The 23,229-nt window shown below is 36.1% G+C and overlaps 4 protein-coding genes across 4 annotated transcripts in view; all 4 read right to left on the bottom strand.

Moving 5' to 3' along the window:
- The window catches only part of LOC134845995 (ras-related protein Rab-43-like), a 67,767-nt gene that overhangs the window by 10,344 nt on the left and 34,194 nt on the right, over positions 1–23,229 (bottom strand). The window lies entirely within an intron of this gene.
- LOC134845671 (transient receptor potential cation channel subfamily M member 3-like) lies at positions 3,789–12,332 on the bottom strand. The gene is made up of 6 exons (XM_063862708.1): positions 12,076–12,332; positions 8,711–10,505; positions 6,320–6,538; positions 5,300–6,081; positions 4,477–4,743; positions 3,789–4,142 (listed from the first exon to the last, which is right to left on the bottom strand). Exons 1-6 carry the CDS (start codon positions 12,230–12,232, stop codon positions 3,880–3,882), a joined length of 3,483 nt encoding a protein of 1,160 aa, XP_063718778.1. The 5' UTR covers positions 12,233–12,332; the 3' UTR covers positions 3,789–3,879.
- LOC134845615 (trimethyllysine dioxygenase, mitochondrial-like) lies at positions 12,622–16,204 on the bottom strand. The gene is made up of 3 exons (XM_063862601.1): positions 15,515–16,204; positions 14,842–15,012; positions 12,622–13,274 (listed from the first exon to the last, which is right to left on the bottom strand). The coding sequence occupies exons 1-3, from the start codon at positions 16,049–16,051 to the stop codon at positions 12,783–12,785; spliced, it is 1,200 nt and encodes a 399-aa protein (XP_063718671.1). The 5' UTR covers positions 16,052–16,204; the 3' UTR covers positions 12,622–12,782.
- LOC134845614 (U3 small nucleolar RNA-associated protein 15 homolog) lies at positions 19,497–21,067 on the bottom strand. Its single transcript, XM_063862600.1, has one exon. It carries the CDS (start codon positions 21,055–21,057, stop codon positions 19,498–19,500), a length of 1,560 nt encoding a protein of 519 aa, XP_063718670.1. The 5' UTR covers positions 21,058–21,067; the 3' UTR covers position 19,497.

Below are 23,229 nucleotides of genomic sequence, written 5' to 3'. Positions count from 1 at the left end.
GCGTCCAGCAGCGTGCCGAGGGGGGCGACCGCCAACCACTCCTCCCACTCAATTCTGGTAGCCAAATTTTAGCCAAAAAATGGATTTCTCAAAATAGTACAAAGGGGGGGACCGACCGAAGGCGCTTTAAGAACATTTTTGAGGATGGTCAGCCTAAACTGGATGTCTTAAAAGTATACCAAAGGGCATAAATTTGCTATAACTTTGGTATAACTTTTTGACATCCAGTTTAGGCTGACCAACCTGAAAAGATTTCTAAAATCGCCTTCGGTCGGTCCCCCCTTTGTACTATCATTTTTGGTGACGGACCCGTAAAATTCTAAAAGCTTCTTTGGCGCCAATGAATACTAATTTTGAGGGGGGAGCTAATTTCAATGTTTTGGTCAAAACTTTTCAAAAAAATGCCTTAAACGCCAAAACATGGCCAAACCCTTTTTTTTGCAGAAACATGGTCTTTTTAGTCCTTTCTGAGAGCTCGGAAAATCAATTTGGTCGACCTAAAAAAGCCGACACAATTTTTAAATTTTTTTTGAAACCCCCCCCCCCTCGAAAAAATTCTAGATCCGCCCCTGAACAAAATCTTCAGAATTTTTCGAAAAACCGCCTCCTTCTTCCAGAAAATTATTTCTGCGCATGCCCTTGGCGGCGTCAAAAATCTTTTTAAACAAGCAATTAACTCACAAAATTGTCAAACTTTCCTCTCGGTTTCGCTCCAAAACCACATGCATAATTTTCAAATATGATCAATTTTTGGCACTGCTGAACACATTTTCAATTTCGGCACTGTTGTACTTCGACACTGTTGAACGCGCTCCTAGTCATTAGCACCTTTTTAGAAAAATTCATTTATTCTATCCTTTATAAATAAAGACTTATGAAAAAAATGCCAATTTTTTAAATGCTTTTATTTGCTATTTTTACTTGCACAAACTTCCTTTCTAAATATCAGTCTCTCCTAATTAGTAGCGCATTTGCAATAAATTGAAGTTCTGTAGATTTCTGTCAAGAAGCTTTCTGTCAACTGCATCAGACATAATCGTAAAATGCTTCAGACACGCAACTGAATATGAACTAATAACTTCCGTTTTGGCCCTGCCCATGTCTCCCTTGTTATGCTAATAAGATGCAAATGCGGCCAGGAAGGCTCTAGCTAAGGAGACTGCTGCATTACTTACAGACTCCTTCAAAAGGACATCTTCGGTCCAAAAATATTTAAATTCGGCGTCAGAGGTAAGGTATTGAGTAGACATTGAAGCCTCAATATTGCTTAAATGCATGGTTTCAAAGTGGCAGTAACTAAAACATCTTCAGAAAAAGAACCTTTGAGAAAAAGGCTTAAAACAATCAGGCGAAGCGGTGATTCGCATCACTTACAAAATAAAATATACCAGGATTATCTCAAACAGAAAAATAATCACAAGAGGATGTACACAAAAACTTTTCCAAATCATACAATTATAAAAGTTCCCACCTAATAATTAAGAACTAACCAGCATAAATTATCACTTTGCAAGAAATATTATACGGCGATCAAAATAATGCCAGAAAAAACCTACCCCACACAGGCGTTTTATGGGTAAAAATGAATCGTTGTCAGTCTACATGAAAATCAATAATCGTTAAAAGCGATCGATAAACTATTGTTTTTCTCAGCAATACTAACTCTTTTAAACAATTACAAAGTATTTTTCGAATTATTTACAAAAATTTTATTGGGTAATAAATAACCTACTTTTAATTGATTATAATCGATAATAATTCAATCAAACGCAAGAGGTGTGTCATGCCTCATTGCTCTTCTTTTCACGGTGAGGTTTACGAGCCAGTAAGTATCGATGCCAATTTCTGCCATCAAAATCCGGTCAACTTTGAAAAATGTACATCACAATAAATCATCATTATTTCATTTGGTAATCCATTCAACAACTTTCTTGATATCTACATCTTTTCTCTGTTCTTGTTCTAGATTTACAGGTAACATATCGTCTTTATAACTTATAACTAAGTAAGTTATTCCTTGGATCACTGCACTGTACAGAGCTTACTTGGAATAGTTTCATGAGTCTGAAAAAAAAATATTTTCGGTGACGCTCCTACTTCTTGTACGTTAAGACCCATTGTACTTCTGAGTGAAGAGTTGAATAGAATCTTGAAGCTGTGACTAGTTCTGGATTAATTTGATGTCCTTCACTAGCTATAACATTTCCTTTCGGCAACTCAAAATCTGATGTTGTTACATCTGGTGTTTTTGCTTTAGAATGCACTTGAATGTCTCTAGTTGGTATTAAGTATTTTAATTGTAGTTCTACTGTCTGGCTTGGATCAGTTTGATATGCTCATTTCAAGGACTGTTGATTTTTGATGAGACAAAATTTACAGGAGTTTCTGAATAGCCATATTTGGCGATTATATCATCACAATGGCATCACCATCTCCGCTTCACGATTCTCCCGCTAACGCCATGCTTGGTACTGACCATGAGTTTAAAAAAGATATCAGTTTAAAAAAGATATCATTGATGAGAAGTGACATCTTCAGATCAATTTCGTATTGCTCCTGCTGACGCAATTCCTAGAACGATCGAGACGCACTAGACTGGACAATAGAGATGAGAGATGATCCGTGGTTGTCCTCAATCAAAACATCAACAGAACACAAACGAGATGATGTGAAAAGCCAGAAGAAATAATTGCGAGATCCAGCACAGTTGAATGATAATGATACCAAAAACAAGGCACAGGGTCATTCGATGGTTGAAAAGAGCGAGCAACGGGGTTCAGAATGTTGTGTGGCAAGGAACCCATCAAATAAGTTTCGCACCACTAGCAGTACAAAAAATATATATTTATTGTGGGTTTTCCATGTGCCCATTTTTTTGAAAAACTGACAATAACAATAAAAAAAATGAGAAAAGCATTTATTTTTTGCTAGAGTTGCAATGAAAACATAGCAAACAGACAGTAAGAAGAAGTCCAGGAACGCAAGGAAACAATAAACTAAACTGACTTATTTTTGAAAACAACTTCAACTTTCAAATTTTAAAGCAAAAAATATGTAATGAAGGCTCTTTAAATTTTAAGCTGAATTTATGGTTGAACATTTTTTGACAGAAAATTAACCCAATTTGAGAAAATTGAATCAATAATTATTCTTTTTTAATTCGCTGAGAAACCTGAAAAATAAATTCCGCTTGTGAAACTAGAAGAAGATTACGTTTTTCGTGACCTTTACACTTTCGCTCTTGGATAGTGGAGTTTGCCCTCCTTTTAACAAAGAAAAATGAACTGAACTTGAAAAAAAATCTTAAGTCAAATCACGAAAAAAAAAAATTTCAGCCCTAACAAATTTTAAAATTTAAAAAATCTGATGTCTATAATCTGCATTTTGAAAATAATGAAATAAACATTGTAGAACAGAGAATAGGCTGAATTTAAAAAAAAATTCTTGAAACTGAGTCGACGAAAAAGCAGATACACAATAGTCCGAAATTATAGGTAGGTTTCTAACTCACGTCCTTTGTGGTCCCGAGCATGTGAGTTCACTTTGCGTCAAAAAAGCTCAGAACCAGCATTGAATTTGAATGAATTATATACAAAACTACCAAACGACAAATTGATTCTGCTAGACCAGTTATTACCCTAATAAAAAAATTATGTTCTGATTTGATAGCGCTTGTCAATCGCAACCGTGTGAAACTAGGAACCAAGGAACCCTCAATATCCATTGCTGTTTTGAGATTTTTGTTTGGCACAAAAATTTAAGAAAAGTCAGTTATCGTCTAATTCATGTAATTGCGAATGCCAAATTGAATTTGCATTAGAAATTCAAAATTTTATGTAAATTGAATTGAAATCATTAATACTTCAGCTACTACAATAGTCACTTCTTTGCTGACGAAGACCTTGACACGAGACTGGACTCCTGTCTCTGGTCCTCATCGCGTACTCTTGACTTCCTTCTGGACTTTCGTTCTTTCAGAGACTGGATAGAATATTGGGTGAGAGCTATTTGCTCTCCTATAGTCTCCAACTTCTTCGTTTGCTGAGATAGAATGTCTTGAAACATTTCGAAGCTTTTCGCTTCGCCCGATTCATTGGCTGGCTTGAGGGTGGGTCTTGCTGTATTTTCGCTTTTGAAGTCGCCTAGAAAGTATCACAATCAAAATGACAGCTCAAACCTCAAAACATTCTAGGTTCAAAGAGCTTATTCACTGTATATGTTCAAGTACGCTAACACCTATTACTTCCCATGTGTTTTTCTTGTTTTGGATGAATAAGCTCTGCGCTGAGGCACTTAAAAAATCATTTGAGCATCAATAAAAGAGTATTAGAAAGAAACAGAGAAGTTTGCAACCTACTTAAAAAAACGCATTGCATATGCATCAGGTGCTTTCAAAAATATGCATTTACAAGTTTTCCGCGTGTTTTAAGTGTTTGAGAATTACTTATAGGAACATATATTTGGAATGCAGCCTACCACTGTCAATTCTAGAGTCGGCAGACGTTGCTTCCATCTGGAACAAGTGCTCACTCTTGGCCGTTTTCTTCATCCTCAACAGATCAGATATCTGGCCACTCTCCCACTGGATCAACTGGGGTATCTCTCTCACATTATTCTTGTATCCCCGAGTGAAGTCACTTCCATCTGGGAGCTTCTGTTTGTAGATGGCTTTCAACCAGAACACTGAGAACGGAATGATGACGAAGGGAGGGGGAACTGCTGACCGCTCGAAGTACTCGTGCACTGAAAAACACCAAAACAGAAAAGTAGAAACTAATCATTTATCATCATCATCAGCTTCAGGAGTTTGATGTCACCACCACCATCATCATCATCATCATCCGGCTTTCAATGGTGGGATTGACATTTTTCTGATCACCGCTAAGTATTATCACATAAATCGTAATCGGCTAATTGAAAAACCTAATGCAACCATCTCTACGATTAACCATAAAACTAATCTAGCAAAATACGGCCGAGCCAAATAGTGAAAAAAACTTTAGGTCTAATCATTGCCAGAATCAGGCGAGCGAATTTGGTTTAATTGGTTTCATCTCATCCAAATGCTCCATAAACCAGGTGAAAAAAAAACATATACCAAACATGCTTTTTACACCTGGTTTATGAAGCAATTGATGAGATTAACTCGATTAAACCAAATTCGCTCATGAGCACGAAAACTTTTTTATAGTTTTCTGGTCCAGGACGAACCCATATTAAATTCAATTCAATTCAGTTTTCAAAATGAAGATCCAGAAGCAGTTAAAAATGAACGTGACATTGAATGAGTGAAACTTACCAAGGTAGTACTGTTGGATCAGCAACAATTTGTGCGCATCAATCTCCAGCTGTCTATACTTGTTCACAAACACAGCTATCAACCACGTTAACAACAATACTCCCACAATCAAAAGGTATACACACATCAGAACCAGTGCCACACTAACTTCGCCTTCGAACCCCGAGGGCAGACTCTTCTCGGATCCCGAGGATGTCGCGATTTGCAAGTCCTCGAGATAGAGATCCCCGAACAACTGCAGAACTGGTCTGAACACTATCATCCACCAGTACATGAAATCATCCAGCTCCCCAAACTGGTTCCTAATGAGCGCCAAGGAAGCCACGCCGTAGAGAATACTGAAGAGCAGCATAATTAGAGCGTAATGCATCAAGTCTGGGAGCATTTGCTGCAAAATAATCATTTTTCGTCCAACGCTTTTGCTCAAAAATGACATCTGCATGCTTTTGCATGCAAACATGCAAAAACTGAGAATGTATAGACACTGAGCCACATTGTCTTGATCGCTCCCAGGAATTAACCGACCTACAAAAGCAGCCAGAAGTAAAATGTAAGCAGACAGACTTATAATCAAAGGAATCCTGGTCCAGTTTTTTGATCCAGTTACACGAAACAGGACGACATAGCGCATTTTCTCCAGCACTTGGATGCCAGCGTAGGAAAGGATGGCTATTTCGAGAGCCATGAAATCCGAATCTTGCTCTTGACAAATCATCACTCCAAAAAGGACGACAAAGATGAGGTTGTACAGCTGGTTCAGCATGAAGATTGTTACCGGGCACCTAAAATAAAACGTCTTTCTTTTTTCACATGTCAACGGAATTGCATGTTTCATTTATATTACAAAAACCCGACTCGAATTTGTGTGATATTACATCATACGGGGTGTTTAACAATCAAGAGACAGACGAGCTTAATTTACAGTTGTCACACTTTTGAGCTCTATTAACGTAAAAAAGGCTCAAGCAAAAAAAAAGATCCACAAAATTACAGCACCAATCAAAAGCAATATTCATCCACCTGTAGAATCGTTTCGTTCTCTTCCATGCATTATGTCCGCTCTTTAGCCTCTTGGTCAGTTTGTCCTCGTGGTTGTCATCCACATCCAGCAACAGCAGTACACACAGGAAGGGAAAGACGGCACAGAGTCCTATTTTAGCCATGTGTTCTCCCGGGTGAATGAAGTGGTACCATCTTTGCTGGGTGAAATGGGTGCATGCTTCCGTCGAGAGGAACTCTCTGGAATAAAGCAACGTTTTTAAATTCTGAAGTTTACAGTATTAAGAACAGTTAGACTGTGTTTGAAAAGATCAGCTCGCTCATATCAAGAGTTTCATCTATATATGCCAAGAACATATGCTCTAAAAGGCAAAATTTTTTGACAAAACTCAAAAAAAAGGAAGCCAAAAATGAAAGCAAGGATATTCAGTAACTGTGAAAGTAGCACAGGATGTTCCTTCCACCCATAATCTTAACAATAAATACAAAATTTTTCAAGTTAAAGTCGTTTTTTTTTCGGCGTGGTGTGATAAAAGGAGCACAATTTGAAAAACAATTTTTGTAGAAAATTGATTTGAAAAACCAAAAAAAAACTTTTAAAAAAAATTTTCAATTTTTTTGGATTTTTTTTTGGGTTTTTGGTTACTAGAGAAAAACTAAGTTTTTACGTTATAAATTAGACCATTGAAGCTTGTAAGCCATGAAGACAAGCTATTGCAAGCCTCTTCCCTCACTTTAGTCTCTCGAATAACTTGGTGATAAATTTAGATAAAAAAAGAGAAAAAAAACGGAACAAAAAATATACTTTTAAAATAATTATAACAAATTAATTCACAAACGAGCCAATACTGTTTAGTTTTCACTGATTTCGCCGGATTACTAATGCGATATAATTCAAAACCCTTAATAAGGAAATCAAAAAAAAAATTTGAAAAAAAAGAGGTGCTTTGATAGCATTAAGCCAATATAATATGTTCAAAAAAATATATTAAATTTTAAAAGGGAATGTATTAAATCAATTTTTCCTAGTATAAAATTATTTTTGAACTTGTATACGAAATTTGAATCTTCAATTTTGGTCATTTTACCAATTTTTTCAGGCAACAGATTGTTATTCCTCATTATATTAAGCAATTTTGGACCTCTATTGGTTAGAGAGCATGATTTTGATTGATTTTTACAAAACAGGAACAAATAATTGTTTTTTGGAACTTTTGCTTCTATACGCAAATTTTTTCGGGGAAAATATTAAATGTAAGAAAAAAATTTGGTGTCTATGATTTAAAGATCGGAGGCAAAACTTCAATTAATCGTATAATTAAAGTTCATGTACCGTTAGGATTTTGTGTTATAAAAAAATTGTGTTATACTATCATACTTTCTCTTGAAAAATAATTCGAACAATTTTTCGCTCTAACATAAAAAATTGGTTCAAAAGATAAAAAACGGTTCCCCCATACACAAGCAAACCGTATTGTATTATTGGTTTGATATTCGATGGGTAGTATTTGAGTAAAATTGACGTTGGAACATATTGACGCACTTTTGAAACAATGCCACAATGACGCCCTAGTTTCGTTTTAATTTTTTGAATATGAAACAAATAATTTGTAATCCAGTACAACACCCAGATATTCACAGGATGGCTTCGGCTCATACATAATTCCAGCCAGATGAGTTTGAAATGAGAAGCAGTTCCATTTTTACTAAAAGTTAATAGAGTTACTTTATCTGAGTCGAGTGTTAATTTATTTTGCTCATAACCATTTAGAAACATTCGTTGAATCTTTTTGAAATATATCAAAGCACGAACTTTTACATGCCACATTTGTATCATCAGCAAAAAGAAAAACATTTGAATCAGTCGAAGAGAGATGCAGGTCATTCATGAAAATAAGAAGAAGATGGTAAAAAACGGAGCCCTGCGGTACCCTTGTATCTATGGGCAACCAGCCAAAAGTTTGATTATTGACCTGAACGCACTGATACCTATTAGACAAATAAATTTCAAGCCATTTATAACAGTTCCCACGTATTCCGCTAGCGTCGATTTTTCTGTTAGTCCCTAAGCGAAGGCGCTCGCTCAGTTAATTCCGCTAGCACATCGATTGTCTATTTTTTTTTCGCGAAATCCATACTGACCATCATAGAGCAAGTTGAATTTTTTGGCAATAATTGTACAAACGAAACTGCATAATTTTTCTATTACTTTACTACAGCTGCTTAAAAGAGATATCGGTCGGTACTTATTAATATCTAATTTTCTATCACTTTTATGGAGAGGTAAAACTGACTATAAAGCTAAAGAAATTTCAACCTGATTGTTTAAAAATTGAAATATGTCAGTGTATCAAAGTTCAGAACACAACTTTTGTGACCGTGCAGACACAAAATAGTGATGCATTGCGTTACCTTGAGCTTCCACAGCTCTGCGCGAAGCCAGCCATATCCATATCAGACCAGTCCGGATACTTGATCTTCATACAAGCGCCAGTTCTGTCCGGATCCCTTCTGTGGCAAAACTCAATCATCTCTGAAGCCTTCGCTTCGAAATGCCGCCCTGCTTTTTCTACCTCTTCGAAATTTTTCTGCAAATCCAACTTCCTTTTATGGAAGCGACTTCCAATTTGAGTCAAAACCGCTGCTGCGAAGAGACAAGTCGTGATTTTATTTGGTAAGTATATCCACAATTCTTCGGCTAATTCGTACTTTTCTGTTAAAAGACTGAAAATGAACAATTCTCGCATCGAGTTTTTAACCCTTCGTTCCTCAAGATCACCTTCGAAGTGGATTTTGACGTCCAAATTTAATTTGCTGGACACTTGTTTGAGGAAGAGCTTCAACTGATCAACGTCCTTGGAGTCCAATGGTTTATCAAACGAGAAGGGAAACTTTCCAGCCGGCAGAAAATTCATAAAAATCTTGCTCAAAATCAGACTTTCATTCGATTGGAAAACTTCCTTGTATAATTTGCAGAGCCTATCTTCATGGCCGAAATAGTCGAAATCTAGCAGATTGAAGCTAACGTAAATCCGACAAAACTGAGCATTTCCGTCCACCAAACATCTCGAGGCCTCAACCAAAGCGTCGATCTCTTGATTTGAGTCCAGATTATTGCTTACGCAGACATCTTCGCAAACAGACGCTCGGTTCCACAGATACGTTTTCTGGAGTTTTTTGAACGGATCGGATATGGATTCCAGACATCTGTTTAGAACAAAGTTCACAGCTAAGTCGGCATTTTGGGTGAGAGGAATCTTGAAAATTTGAGAAATTAACGACTCCTTGGAATTAATTTTGCTCAAAATTGAATCTTGAATTGTCTCTTGTTGATCAGGCCCCAGCAACGCATGAGACTTTACTTCTTCTATGCTGAATTCAGATCCTGTATCAGACTTCAAAGCATCAATTAACCCGCTTAAAACGTTAGTTTTAGAACCCCCTCGTTCTATAACGTAAATATTCTGGTTTGTTTCAAGTGCTTTTCCGCAAATTTTCATTGCAAATTCCGAATCATCGAAAACCAAATTCGCAACCGGGACTTCTAGTTCAAACTGTTCTAAAAGCCGAGACGTGAACGAAACGATTACGTCATCCGAATCCAGGCACGTACCATCGTCGACTAGTAGGAAATCAGTGACATTGCTGTGCAGCCAGAACCTACCATTGTCCGGTTTACTATCAATGTGATAGTTCGAGAGCACACTCTTGGATCCTGAATGATGCTGACGAACTAAGTCCTCGTTTTCCATCACAATTCCCCAGTTACATATTCCCAGAACCCTTGTGTTTTCGCCAGTTTTAGTCCAGCGTTGATCCACGCATTTTCCAAGAAGCTCCGTGAATCCAGTATGAATTGCAGAAGTTATGACCAAAACATTCCCAATTGTGAGAATATCTGACAGAACTTCAAGTATTCTTCGTTTCTGCGATGGCCCGAACTGCGTTTTGTTTCCAGCGCAGAGATTTAAAACCAGCGAGGGTCCGCTCCAATTTCTGGTCCGGTTGCGCCAACATGTCTTGAGATAGTTTGACACACTGATCGCTTCAGAGTTGTAAGCCAGACGGAGATAGAGCGACTGGTTTATGATTCCATGTCGGTACGTTAGGAGGACTCCTCGACATCTGGACTCTCTTTTGGAAGTGCATTCTTCGGAATTCCAGTTAATGTTCTGATTGGAGCTGGTTGAGTAAACACCAATGGCTTCTGAAAAACAAGAAACAGCTCAATCATTAGCTAAACAATCATTTTGCAACTCCGCAGATTCAGCAATAGTCCCTTAGCAGTGGAAAGGAGTTCACTTAGCAAACGTCAATCGAGAGTGTTCAATCTCATGGCAATGATAGTGTGAGGATAAGTTCTCGTTTGACTTAAAGCTTCAAGTCTACCATAGCCTGACCGCTTTCGGCTGCAATAGGGGTACCAATTTAAAAATCTAGACGTCAAAAAAATGGCTTTAAGTCGCAAAAAATGCTTCTATCAGCAAAATTACTGTCTCGCATGGGGCTGAACAAACAAATGGAGCAATAAAAAATGGAGAATCGGCAGACATGTCTGGTCTATTAAGGACTACTGATAGCTCATACTCGGGTCTGGGCTGCCTGAGTTTGCGTCCAAATTTGTCTCGCACTCTGAATATTATGAACGCTACTTAATCAACTTTGACCAAATATGACCAAAAAATAACCTAGCTATAATACAGTGCTGATTTAAATTATCCGGACAAAACGAACAAAACTTGAATTTTCAAACGCGTTTTTCTCAAATTGGGTTAAGATTAGACAAAAAGTGAAGAGAACAAAAGTTGCTTAGAATTTCACCAGAACTAATATGGTGCCATTTTTTCTCCGAAATTCTCAACAAAAAATTTACCACAAAAATGGGTCATTTTGGCTTTTTTCAATTAATCAAGAATTACGCTGAAACTACTTTGTTAATTGATAAGAAAATTAAATCACAGGAAGCCTCTTACGCAGCTCAACAAAGTTTAAGAAGGGTTAAATTTCCAAAAACCAGTTTAAGAGAAACTTTTTTCACTTGATAGTCATTAAATGTGATTTTTACTATATAAAAGCCAGAATTATTGCTTAAAAATCTATTTTAAACATTTTTGCGCAAATTTTGAAGATTTAACCCTTCTTAAACTTTGTTGAGCTGCGTAAGAGGCTTCCTGTGATATAATTTTCTTATCAATTAACAACGTAGTTTCAGCGTAATTCTTGATTAATTGAAAAAAGCCAAAATGACCCATTTTTGGGGTAAATTTTTTGTTGAGAATTTCGGAGAAAAAATGGCACCATATTAATTCTGGTGAAATTCTAAGCGACTTTTGTTTTCTTCACTTTTTGTCTAATCTTAACCCAATTTGAGAAAAACGCGTTTGAAAATTCAAGTTTTGTTCGTTTTGTCCGGATAATTTAAATCAGCACTGTAGTAGCTTTCCGATAACCCACATTCCTGATTTCTTTTTCGGAATGGGGCGATGTCGTTGCTTCCAAAATGAACGAAATTTCCCAAAATGAATAAAATTACCACTAATGAACAAAGTTACTCAAACTAAAAAAACTATTAAACAAAATTTAGTTCATTTTTAGTAAACAAAATTACCAAAAATGAACAAAATTAACAAAAATAAAAAGTTAATACCCAAAATAAAAAAATACCCATAATCACAAAATTGCCTAAACTGAACAAAATTACCAAAACTGATCAAAATTACCAAAACTGATCAAATTACGAAAAATGAACAAAATTCTCCAACATGAACAAAAATTACCTGTCGTGTGTTCCTTATACTCCAGTCCACAATAACAAGTAGTCTGTGTCTTTGGGATAAAATGGGAACACTGGAGCTCATAAAACACTTCGTTGCTCTGAGATTTCACCCCCACAAACGCACTATTATTGTATAAATTTGGACTTACTGTATTCATTGTTAACTTTAATTTCTTGGTCTTATGTTTACAGTAAATTGTTGATAATTTAAACGTGCACGCTTCGAGAAGCTCTAATAAATTATTCTTCGATTGACGACCATTAAAAAATCTCTTTTATTTGGTGTCTACAATAATCAACCAAATGGCTTTGGTCGACTATATTAAGAAAACTTCTGCATAACTATTCATATGCTACTTTCGCTAGCAAATGAACACCTAGGATTGCGTTAATTTGGCTGGATGGTTGATAACGCCTTTGTTAAATGAAGATCGAGTTCTTGAGGTGAAATAGAACCATCCTATGTAGACATTCGTCACTTAGATAATATCTTCTTTTCGCTGAAAACTGTTTTATTGAACAAATTAACAATTCATACTTTGTTGCTCTTAAACAGCGAATATTTAAAAAAAATAATAATATTTGATAAAAAAAAAGAAAATTGAAGCACCATTTGTAAGTATGTCATGCATAAAGCGAATAGTTTATAATACTGTTCTTCAGTTAAACTAGAGTCGATTGCAGGATAACAAATTGCTGAGATCTAATTCAAAACTGAGCCAGAGCCGCCTTGCTTCTCCAATCGTGCCTCTCCATGTAACACCCGCACAACACTCTATTTCCAGTGAAGCTATTTCTACCATGCAGTACTCTCCAGTTGTCAATAAAAACAACCAAGCCAGGGCTCAATTTTAGAGTCACTTCGTTTTCCGGACTCTGGATCAAAATCGCTGCTTTTCGCAACGCTTTGAAAAACGCTCTCTGATCTTCTAAACTCAAATGTGATTGGTCAATATCTCGATCGTAATCGTTGTATCGGAACTGCTTCAAACTAGGAAATCCCTCGCATTCTTCAGTGATCATAGGTCCACTAGCTTTAAACATAGCTTTTCCAGGATCCAAGTATCTATAGCGGATGGGAACCCGTGTCAATGTGTTGTATGACTTTTGGTCTTTTTGGCGGAGAAGCCTCGAGATGTTTAACCCGTCCACTAGTAATGTTTCTCCTCCAGAACCATCATGACTCAGACAATGGAACACCTGAATCATTTTGGCGAATGGAAATATCTGTTTTTATAAAACAAAAAAGATCCAAAAATGGCGAGTGTTCAACAAACTGCCATATCTTGAAGCCGAAATTACAACAAAAAATAACGTAAATTGCATCAGAATTACCTAACAATTGCATAACAACAGTGACAATCTGTTGTTATGTTGCATATCAATATTAATTATCGGGTGGTTAGAATGGTAATCTTACTTTCAGTTTGTTGAATCTTCGTCACCCTTTTGTTGGCCTGTCACCTCCACAAATATTAGCACTAAGCTCTAAATCCAATTATACAGAAATACTACGGAATTACAAAATGGTCCGTGAATCAAAAATTATTCGATCGATTCTTCGTTCAAAATGTTGTATTTACGCACATACGGAGAAGTAACATTCATAACTTTTAGTATTTCATAACTACAAGTGTTCAAAAACTTTATTGATGGCTACCAATTCACTGAAACTCTGTGAACGAACTTAACCAGGAGACGATCCAGTATGAAAGTGAACCGCCAGACAAATGATCTTAATTCCATTACTTCCATTCTAAAAAGGAGATCCAGTTACAGTGCAAGTTGCATAGAATGCTCTCACTACATAGATGTTGATAGTTTTGATGGGCCAAAAAGGTATCAAAACAATGATAGCCGGTTGCTGTGCAAGTAGCACACAGTGTTCCGACAATGGTCTAAAAAAACAATGTTTTTTCAAATTAAAGTCGTTTTTACTGTGGTGCGATTAAAGGATCTGAACGAAAAAGTAATGCTTGGACATATTCGACAGTAATAGTAAATTACCCATATTCGAAAACAATTTTCGTAGAAAAATGACTAAACAAAAACAATCAAAATTTTTTATTTTTTTTTTGCAGTTTTTTGAATTTTTGTTTTTAGAAAACTAACTTTAGCCGAGTGAAACTAAATTTTTACCGCTTATATTAAACAATTGTAAGCCTGCTATGCTCGCTCACTCGAAATTAGTCGAAAAAGCAAAAAATTCACACCGATTTTTTTCGACACCAGGAATATTTTTTTGAAATGTCGTTCGAATCACGATTTGGCGTGGAAAACAAAAGCACACCCGAACGCAAAGTTTTCAAATGGTCAGAACAGTTATCATGAGAATACGAACACGAAGTACTGATCCAGAAAGTACACATCCGCCTACAATTTAGAAATGACTCGTCTGTTTGCAATTGAATCTTCACTACGGTAAGGCAAATACATTTTTAGTAGCTCATCAGGAAGACAGCAGATAGCATTCTTTCAGCAATTTTCAAGAAAACTGAACTTAAACGTCTGAAACACAGTCGATAGATTACAGCGCTATTTTAACGCTTTTTTGTGTCTATATTCCAATATTTCTTTTAGAAGACAGAATTGCTTTTAAGTTCAATTTCGCTATGAAATTTTGCACCAAAATCATAACCGCGAGAAGAACTGTTTCCTAGGCAAGTAGCAACGAATAATCCCAGTATGGCACTTGAAAAAAATAAACAACTTTTTCCTTCACACAAACGCACCCAAAAACAAAGGACCACTAAGGAAGAATGCTGACCTGGACTCCGAGGGGGGCGTCGAAATAAGTGTTGTCTGTGTGAGTTCGGATTGCCAAGTTTGTGGCGAAGGTGTCTGCATGTTTGCCATCTGCAGCTACAGTCCACATGTCAGCCCCGTAGTAAGTCCTGCTGATGATTCCCATCTTCTCACATAACTTCTTCGTTGCACTCTGAACGTACAATCAGGAGCTCAAATAAAATAAAACAGAGCGAAATTTCACTCGGCAAGAAAAATAACTACAAAGCAAAAATAACTAGAGCAGCCAGTTGCTTTGCAAGTTGCATAAAACCTCCGTCCACAATTTTTTTTGAAAAAAAAAACAGAAAAATGATGTCTTGGGAAACTAAGCATTAAAACTAGTGAAAATTGAAGCTTTCATGTCCCTCAACATGAAAAAGTGTTTTTACCAACAAATGACACGCAATAAGAGGCAACAAATGATACTTTTGTGAGATCCACTCTTGTTCTAGATAGTATTCCTAGCAACACAAAAGGGACCAATCTTCATGTCGAATTTATGCTCGATACAAATTAAGGCAATCAAAAATCCGTCTCATTTCTTGACAACTTTCTCAACTCCTAATTTAACCCTGGAACGCGAACTATATGTAGTATCTTTCATGACTAAGGTTTTATCGATCTAAATTTGACAATGAAAAGATTTCGCTTACCTCATTTGCTTCGACATTCTTCACAAATACAACTCCATACCTCGCAAATAATCCATAGAACTGGTCCATACTTTTTTCACACTCAGATCCATTAAGTCCATTTACATCTATGGCTCGCGACCATATAAGTTTATTGAAACTGCTTGAGTCCCAAAAGACTTGCTTAAGCTTCGAACTCTCTTCCAATAACGAAAGATCGAAAAAAGTAGTTCGCTTATCACCCCAGAAAAGCTCCAATTTATTGTCATCATTTAGTCGCCAATCAATAAGATCTACATTTTGGTTAACATCAACAATGTTTTCCATTCGCTGTGACGAAATAGGGTCAAATGAGTGTACATTATTATCTAGTAAGTATTCAAATGAGAGATTTAGAACCCGAGATTTCAGCGAGACGCGTAAAAAGTCTTTTTGGTTATTTACTTCAATAGAGTATTTAACATGTGAGGATAAATTACGACAGTTTGGTTTAAAAAGTTGAGATCTTAGAAAACAGTGAGGCAGCGTATGGAACAAGGATTTGGCAGTTTTAGCCATGACTTACCTGAAAGTTATTTAGATCTCAAATTGCCTCGCTATCTTAACCGAAACTGAACCCTATCCCCTATCAAAGCATCAAAAAGAGGGCTGTGAATAGTTAACTGATTAGATAATAAATCAAACCGGATGAACTTTGTACCACTTTGGAACTTACGAGTATTTTAAATAGGTTAAACAACCTTCATATTTAGTTAATTTCATTGCGGTTTAAAATAACCAACTTTGCAGTAATTTAGGATATAAAAAAATTGCTAGCGTAAAAAACAGTTCTATTTGTCATAAATAAAAGACGAAACAACCTTTTTCGGATTTTTATATAATTATTCGCATCGTCGAATAACCAGTCAACTTTTATCCGGTTGCCCTATCCGGTGAAAATGTAAACCAAGGTGGGTACAAAAATGGGTGAATGACTTTACGACATCAATGAAGAGAATATTAACTTCATCCTATTTATTTTCTGAGCTCTACTGGAAACCAAGAAGATCCGAAAACGGCCAAGTTTATCGCACGTTAAGCCAAAAGTTGATAGAGATCCAATTACACAACAATTAAAAAGAATATCCGGTTACTGTGCAAATAGCACAGAATGTTCCCACCATATTGTCGTTTTTTTTCGGCGTGCTGTGATAAAAGGAGCTGAACAAAAAACTGGGGATTATGTATATTCAACAGTCATAGTAAAATAAGCAAATTGAAAAACAAATTTGATTCCAAAAAGGCACTAATGTACTCAGAGTAAACTAACATTACTCAAGTAAAACTAAGTTTTAACGTTTTAAATAAAGCTATTGCAAGCTTTTAAGCAATTAAAGTAAGACTGCTCGCTCGTTTTATATTCGCTCCAAGTAAGACGAAAAATTAAAAACTTTCAATTTTACTCAAGTAAAACTAAATTTTGACGTTTTAAATACAGCTATTGCAAGCTTTTGAGCAATTAAAATAAGACTGCTCGCTCGCTTTATTCGCTCGAAATATGACGAAAAATCAAAAATTTCAACCCAGTTTTTCAATGACTGTGAATACGTTTTTGAAATTTTTTCATGTGGCTCGAATCACGGCTGTAAGAGATTTCATATGATAAATCACTCCATCCAGTCCGATGATTATTTTTTGGTTATAGGTGGAAAACAAAAAGAAAAAAACTAAAACACACCCGAATACAAAGTTCCTCCCCAATTTCAATGGTCGGAACAATAAATTAACGAAAATTAAAAATTGACTTAAAGAAGCTGGGAACAAAAACAATCTAAAACAACTGTGAGAGCCAAAAAAAAAGTAGTCTGATTGTTGAATAATAACATAACTAGCCCGTAACTCGCCCAAATTGCATCAAACAGATTGTTGATCCTGGTGATTGCGTCCTTAAGTTTTTTAGAAATGACCAAAAATACCTGATTTGCTTTGATAACAGCTTCCAACCTTGCCTAAATATGTAGAAAAAATGTAGTTCAACACAACTAATTATGAACAGAGGCGAAGTTGCACTTCGCATACACAAGCAAAAATATGGCCGATAACGCTACTGGGAAAAACTCAATGAAAAAACTTTGAGTCTACAAAATTTCTACAAACTTTGAGTCTACAAAGTGACGCACGCCAATTACGAGTCTACATAATTGCTAAGTGACGCAAGCCAATTATGACATATTTGCAGTACCAGTCAATTTGAAAGAAAAAGAAACTTACCAACTTACATGCCTCATTTTATAGAGCGGACGCATTTTGACTAGTATACGAAAAAGTTCATTAAAATCTCCCCCCTAAGTGACCAACCGCACAATTCCCCCAAAGCCGCGTATTAAACTTGAAAAGAAATTAAGTATGACGTATGCATTTCGAACAAACGCGCACCTAAAATTAGTTGTCACAATTTTTATGTGGGATTATATTTGTCCTATTTTTTTAAATCAATTTTCTCTAAATAAACTTAATTTTCTGTAAATGTAACGTATACTAAAACATAGTTCCTGAAAAAAACTATAATTTCTCCCGCCCCCCTAAATGGATTGAATATGGATTGGGCGTGAATGTAGCCTAGTGATTCGAGCGATTTCGTTAAACAAGTTGTTAACCCGAAAAAAGTCTGTTTTCCGATTTGATAACGCTTGCTAATATCAAACGTAAAAAAAATATTGAAATGTTCCTAAATTGCTTAAAAAAAGTCCATGCGGTAGCAACAGCTGACAAAAATCAGCAGGCCGAGAAAATATTTTAACTGGAAAATTTCAGCTTGAAAAACTAGACCAGTTCCTGGCCGGATTCGCTCCTAGGACTTTTGCATTCTCTGGGCGTGACTTTGCATCTACGCCAAGTGCGGAGAAGTGAAACTTGGATTCAGTGATTCTGTTAGACAATTTGTTAGCCTAAAAAAAAACAATTTTTTGCCGAGGCACATCTTTTAGCCCAAGTAGCCATTGCCACCTTGAGGAAACCGATGATAATAGAAAACCACATCACTTTTGTTAAAAGCTTCGTGCACAAACTTTCAACTTTCAAAGTAAAAAATGTCACTATATAAGCCGATGAATACTAAGCCGATTGTCAATAAGCTGGAAAAAATCCATCATCTTTGCACACATGCTGAATATAGATCTGAATACATAAGCAAAAACTCTGTAGAAACAGCTCATGATCAAGAGCAATCCACAAGACAATTGAATCGAAATCTATGGGGCCACATAAAATAACAAAACTAACTGGTTACTGTGCAAGTAGCACAGTATGTTCCGACCATTGCTGGTAACGAAGAGCTGTCTTCAAAAAAGAAAAGACTGAAATACTTATACGAAAGGGACCCCTACCCAACTACAAATATTTTGTGCTGCTCGAGTGCGGCAACCTACTTATATTTGGAAATGTGATTTTAAAAAACCAAAAAGACTCCTTTTTAGATGTTTTGAACGTTCAAAAGCTGTCAAAAATCAAAACGAAAAAATAATTCACGACTAATAACTTATTTGTCACAGTTTATCTAGTAATCGATTGAGTCCTTCAGTGAGATATATCATTCTAACCCCTGTGACGTTTAATTGAGGCACCTGATTTTGCTGTGAAAAAAATAGTCAATTAAAACGTACCAGAACACAAAGTGTGTTTCATTTTTGCTGCAGGAACAAAAAATATCGTAAATTAATACAACAAATAATCTACTTTACAGGCAGACTGAAACTTACCATACACACAGTCAAACAAAAAAATGTTAATTATAAAAACTCTTTATATCATTCGGTTTTAAGTTGGCCAGAAAATGTAGTTGTTTCTCGCCACATATAATTTCCGGATCTTTTCAAATCATTTGACTACACGTGACTCATTTTGGCACCTTGATTTGCAGGAACAGTTGTTCTCTGCCTTCGATGTCAGGAAAAATGCGCTTGCTCTTAAAAAATAGACTGTTTTGTTACCAAACGATATCTCATATGCCGCGAAAAACTTTTAGATCAATTTTCAATTTTGTTATTTTCAGAAAACAAACACTTCGGAGCATAGTCTTTGTAGTGATTGCACATAGCACTTTCCAGCATTTCAAACTGAGATGCAAAACTGATCATCTCATCTGATGCTTTTAGTCTGTTTTTCACCTTTTGCAGACTTCCCTTCAAGTACTTATTAATCTCAGGGTGAGTCACAAAGTCCTTGTTGTTTCCATGAAGCACCAACATCTTTCCATATGTGGAAGTCAAAAGCTGCAGCATTGGAGGGTTGCATAAAGACTCGTGAATGTATCGCATCAACTTGACCGTATCTCGTAGGTCAAGTCCTTTCAAGACAGTGTCCAAAACACATCTACGTTCAAACTCAAACAAAATCGAAAATAGAGTTTCGTTGTTTTGGCTGCATTCTGTTTCCAGTGCTTTTTTCAGAGCTCCAGTATGATCAAAACTTTTAAGTAACTTCTCAGTTTTTGTCAAATGAGGTCTTTTCTCATGCTGAATGTGAGGCACTGCAAGTCTCACATCTTCAGATTCTGATGCTAAAGAATCCATTATTTTTCTTTTTCTCTGGCTATGACTGACTTTTTCATGAGAATCTTTGGACTTTTGTTCCACTTTAAATTTGACCGAAATGCTTTCATCCGACATTCCAACAGCCAAAAACTTATCATCATTTGAGAGGTCGAAAGCCAAGATCGGAGCCGGATATGTTAAAGTATGCACACATTGGAACGATTCTGTATCGTAGATTTTGATCAGCCTGTCAATGCCTGCACTTAAAAGTCTGGTTTCGTCTGAATTCAGTGCCAGATCCATCACATGTTTATGATGCTCAGCTAAAACTTTGAGAGGTTCTGAACTCTTTCTCATGTCCCAGATGCTCACAACTCTTCCCCCGCCGGACGCAAAAAGGGTTCCATTGGCGAATGTTTTCACGGTATCTACAGCGTCTTTGTGGTCTATAGTAGCGACCACCGGATTATCAGCTCGTGTATCAAATATACGAACACTTTTCTCATAAGAGCCGCAAATAAAAGAAGTATAGTCTATCGAGTTTCGTTTCACATCTAAGCACGTCGCTTTATCTTTAAATCCCTCATATGTAAAAGTAACAGCACCTGTTGCAATGTCAAAAACTTTCGCTTTCAAATCTGTCGAACACGAAATTAACGAAATTTTATTTTGTGTGAACTTCATATCGTTTACAACCAGGTCGTGTGCTTTGATTTTTCGTAATGGTTTCTTTTGATTGGCTCCGAAAACACGAATGAAACCTTTGTCGTCGCCTCCCGAAAACATGGCGTCATCTTTGCGAATATCACAGCAAATCACTTTTTCTTGGAACCCGAACGCTGTTGTTTGTCCATTTCGAGACTCGAAATACTCGAGTTTGTTTGAATTTGCGCAGAGAAACGAATGTGAGGTCAGATTTTTAAACTTAATTGACTGTACTCTGGAGAGGAGCTTCAAATTGAGTGGATGGCGATATTGGTTCCAGAAGCGACACTCATCGGAAATTTCATCCACAGGAGTGGCTATGAAATCAGTGTTCACTCGCTTGAACATAACAAAACAAATTTCTGAAGAAAAAAACATAGTGAAACAGAAATTTTCGCTTGAAATTTTGTCACAAAACATTGCGAAGTATTTCAGAACAAAAGTTTCATCGAAGAAGAAATATCGGCTAATGATTATTAACCTAGCAAGCCCTTCTCCAATAATCAATCGGATCTCAAAAAAAATAGTTGTTAATGTGATCAAGCAATGAAACTTCGATCAATTTCTAGTTAAGTCATATCGTAAAGTTATTTCATGAAGGGAATCGGATAGCGGATAGTGAGTTTTTATTTTGGAGTCATTCAAGTTTTGAAATATTCCAGTGATGAAAAGAATCGAATAGCGAAATTTTTTTCTATTGGAGCAATTCATTTGAAAAATTTCATAGATCGAACAGTTTTGCAAAAAAAAATATGCTAGTTATTAAGCAAAAAAACTTTGTCAGGTTTCACCTTATTTCATTGAGCGACAAGCTTATTTGCATTGAGTCAGCGCAAAATCAAGTTATTCTTAAGCAAGCTATGAAGCTGCGAAACTTTTTGAATTATTTCTGTCTAAACCGGTTCGCGAAAAATTTAAGTTTCTCTATCCAAGCTATTCCAGCTATGGAACTTTGAAACTAAGCGAATCGGATAGCGAAAATTTGGGGAACACTATCAGTCATCTTAAACTGTGTCAACTGAACCGCCAACTAATTAAGATATATTAGATAGATAGAAGATAAAAATAGAAAACCGACCCTAATGCATAGTTTCTCGAGGTTTGAATCGAGACCGGTCGGAACACCAAGAACTGAAGTAGGGAACAGCAGATATGTGCATTTCAAGTCCGAGTTTAATTAACTATACCAAATTTGAGTTTGGTACAGAAATTAATAAGACCAATAAGCTTGCCTCAATTCAATTTGGAATGATTATCTGAGCGCTACGAAACTTTGATTAATTAGTCGCGCTCCATAAACAACCTGCTGAAAATCCAAACTATTTTTCTCTTCTTCATTTTTTGGCCAAATACTACCAAATTTGAGAAAAAAGTTAAAAAATTCCGTTTGTTTTATTTTATCGGGTTGTAGTAAATCAACACTTTAATGGCTTGGTGAGCACAAATTGCAGTGACAATTTGATCAACCGCGAAAGCATGCGTGATCCAACTAATGAACAAAAAATATCCAACTAATGAATAACTTCAATTACCCAAATATTTGTAAATGAGAGAGGTTTAAAGAAGTCTTGAAAACACGCTGTACAATCTTGGCCTAGTTGATCACTGAGCTGAAAAATAATATCTATGTCATCAAAATCTATGAATTGCGCAATGCACAAACACAAGCCTCGCGCCACCAGCAATATTAATTGGCTACTCTGCGCTGAATTGTAGCGCAGAAGTCGGGAAACTTGCCATATTTTGACAAAAAAACCTCCGAGAGTATCTATCATAAAATTAGAGATCCATTGTCACCTGAAATACGGCTTAAATTCATATACAGAAGCGAAGCGGAGCTTCGCACCACTTGCGATTCCATACAAAAACAAAACAAAAAATAAACAAAATAAACAATACAATACAAAAACAAAACAAAAAAATCAAAAATGTTGAAAAAAAACAAGAACTTCAATTTTCGTTTGTCGAAACTGATGTGTGATGAAAAAGGACATTCAAAAGATGGACTTTGCCAAAACCTTCGTTGTTTCTCTACTAAAATAAAAGAGAAAGGTGAAAACTTATTATAAATTGAAATCTTCCCAAAGACCTAACATTTTTCTTACAAAATATTAGGGAGACACCGCTTCTATAAAAATAACTCTCGAAAAAGTTTCATTGGGCAAATTATAACACATTGGGTCTAGTTGCAGGGGTGTTTCCCACATCAGATTAATTCGATTGAACCGAAAACCTTATCTTACATTTGAATTTATTATAAATCTAACATTTTTCTTACAAAATATTAGGGAGACACCGCTTCTATAAAAATAACTCTCGAAAAAGTTTCATTGGGCAAATTATAACACATTGGGTCTAGTTGCAGGGGTGTTTCCCACATCAGATTAATTCGATTGAACCGAAAACCTAACCTTACATTTGAATTTATTATAAATCAAGCATTTTAGAAAAACTAGCGCATAACTCGCACCTATCAGTGCAACGCCGAATGTGTAATGCCACATCTCGGAAACCGAAAGA

Source organism: Symsagittifera roscoffensis, chromosome 5 (assembly GCF_963678635.1).
Source record: "Symsagittifera roscoffensis chromosome 5, txSymRosc1.1, whole genome shotgun sequence".
Classification (NCBI taxonomy): Eukaryota; Metazoa; Xenacoelomorpha; order Acoela; family Convolutidae; genus Symsagittifera; species Symsagittifera roscoffensis.
This window is presented reverse-complemented; position numbering and strand designations above follow the sequence as displayed.

What these genes read in the sequence shown, in the direction of transcription:
- LOC134845615 (XM_063862601.1), bottom strand. Translation starts at nt 16,051, where the DNA reads ATGGCTAAAACTGCCAAATCCTTGTTCCATACGCTGCCTCACTGTTTT. An exon ending in AGAATGTCGAAGCAAATGAG is followed by an intron (nt 15,013 to 15,514) that starts GTAAGCGAAATC and finishes TTGTACGTTCAG; the next exon opens with AGTGCAACGAAGAAGTTATG. An exon ending in ACGCCCCCCTCGGAGTCCAG is followed by an intron (nt 13,275 to 14,841) that starts GTCAGCATTCTT and finishes AAAATGATTCAG; the next exon opens with GTGTTCCATTGTCTGAGTCA.
- LOC134845671 (XM_063862708.1), bottom strand. Translation starts at nt 12,232, where the DNA reads ATGAATACAGTAAGTCCAAATTTATACAATAATAGTGCGTTTGTGGGG. An exon ending in AGAACGAAACGATTCTACAG is followed by an intron (nt 6,082 to 6,319) that starts GTGGATGAATAT and finishes GTTTTATTTTAG; the next exon opens with GTGCCCGGTAACAATCTTCA. An exon ending in GATCCAACAGTACTACCTTG is followed by an intron (nt 4,744 to 5,299) that starts GTAAGTTTCACT and finishes GGTGTTTTTCAG; the next exon opens with TGCACGAGTACTTCGAGCGG.
- LOC134845614 (XM_063862600.1), bottom strand. Translation starts at nt 21,057, where the DNA reads ATGTTCAAGCGAGTGAACACTGATTTCATAGCCACTCCTGTGGATGAA.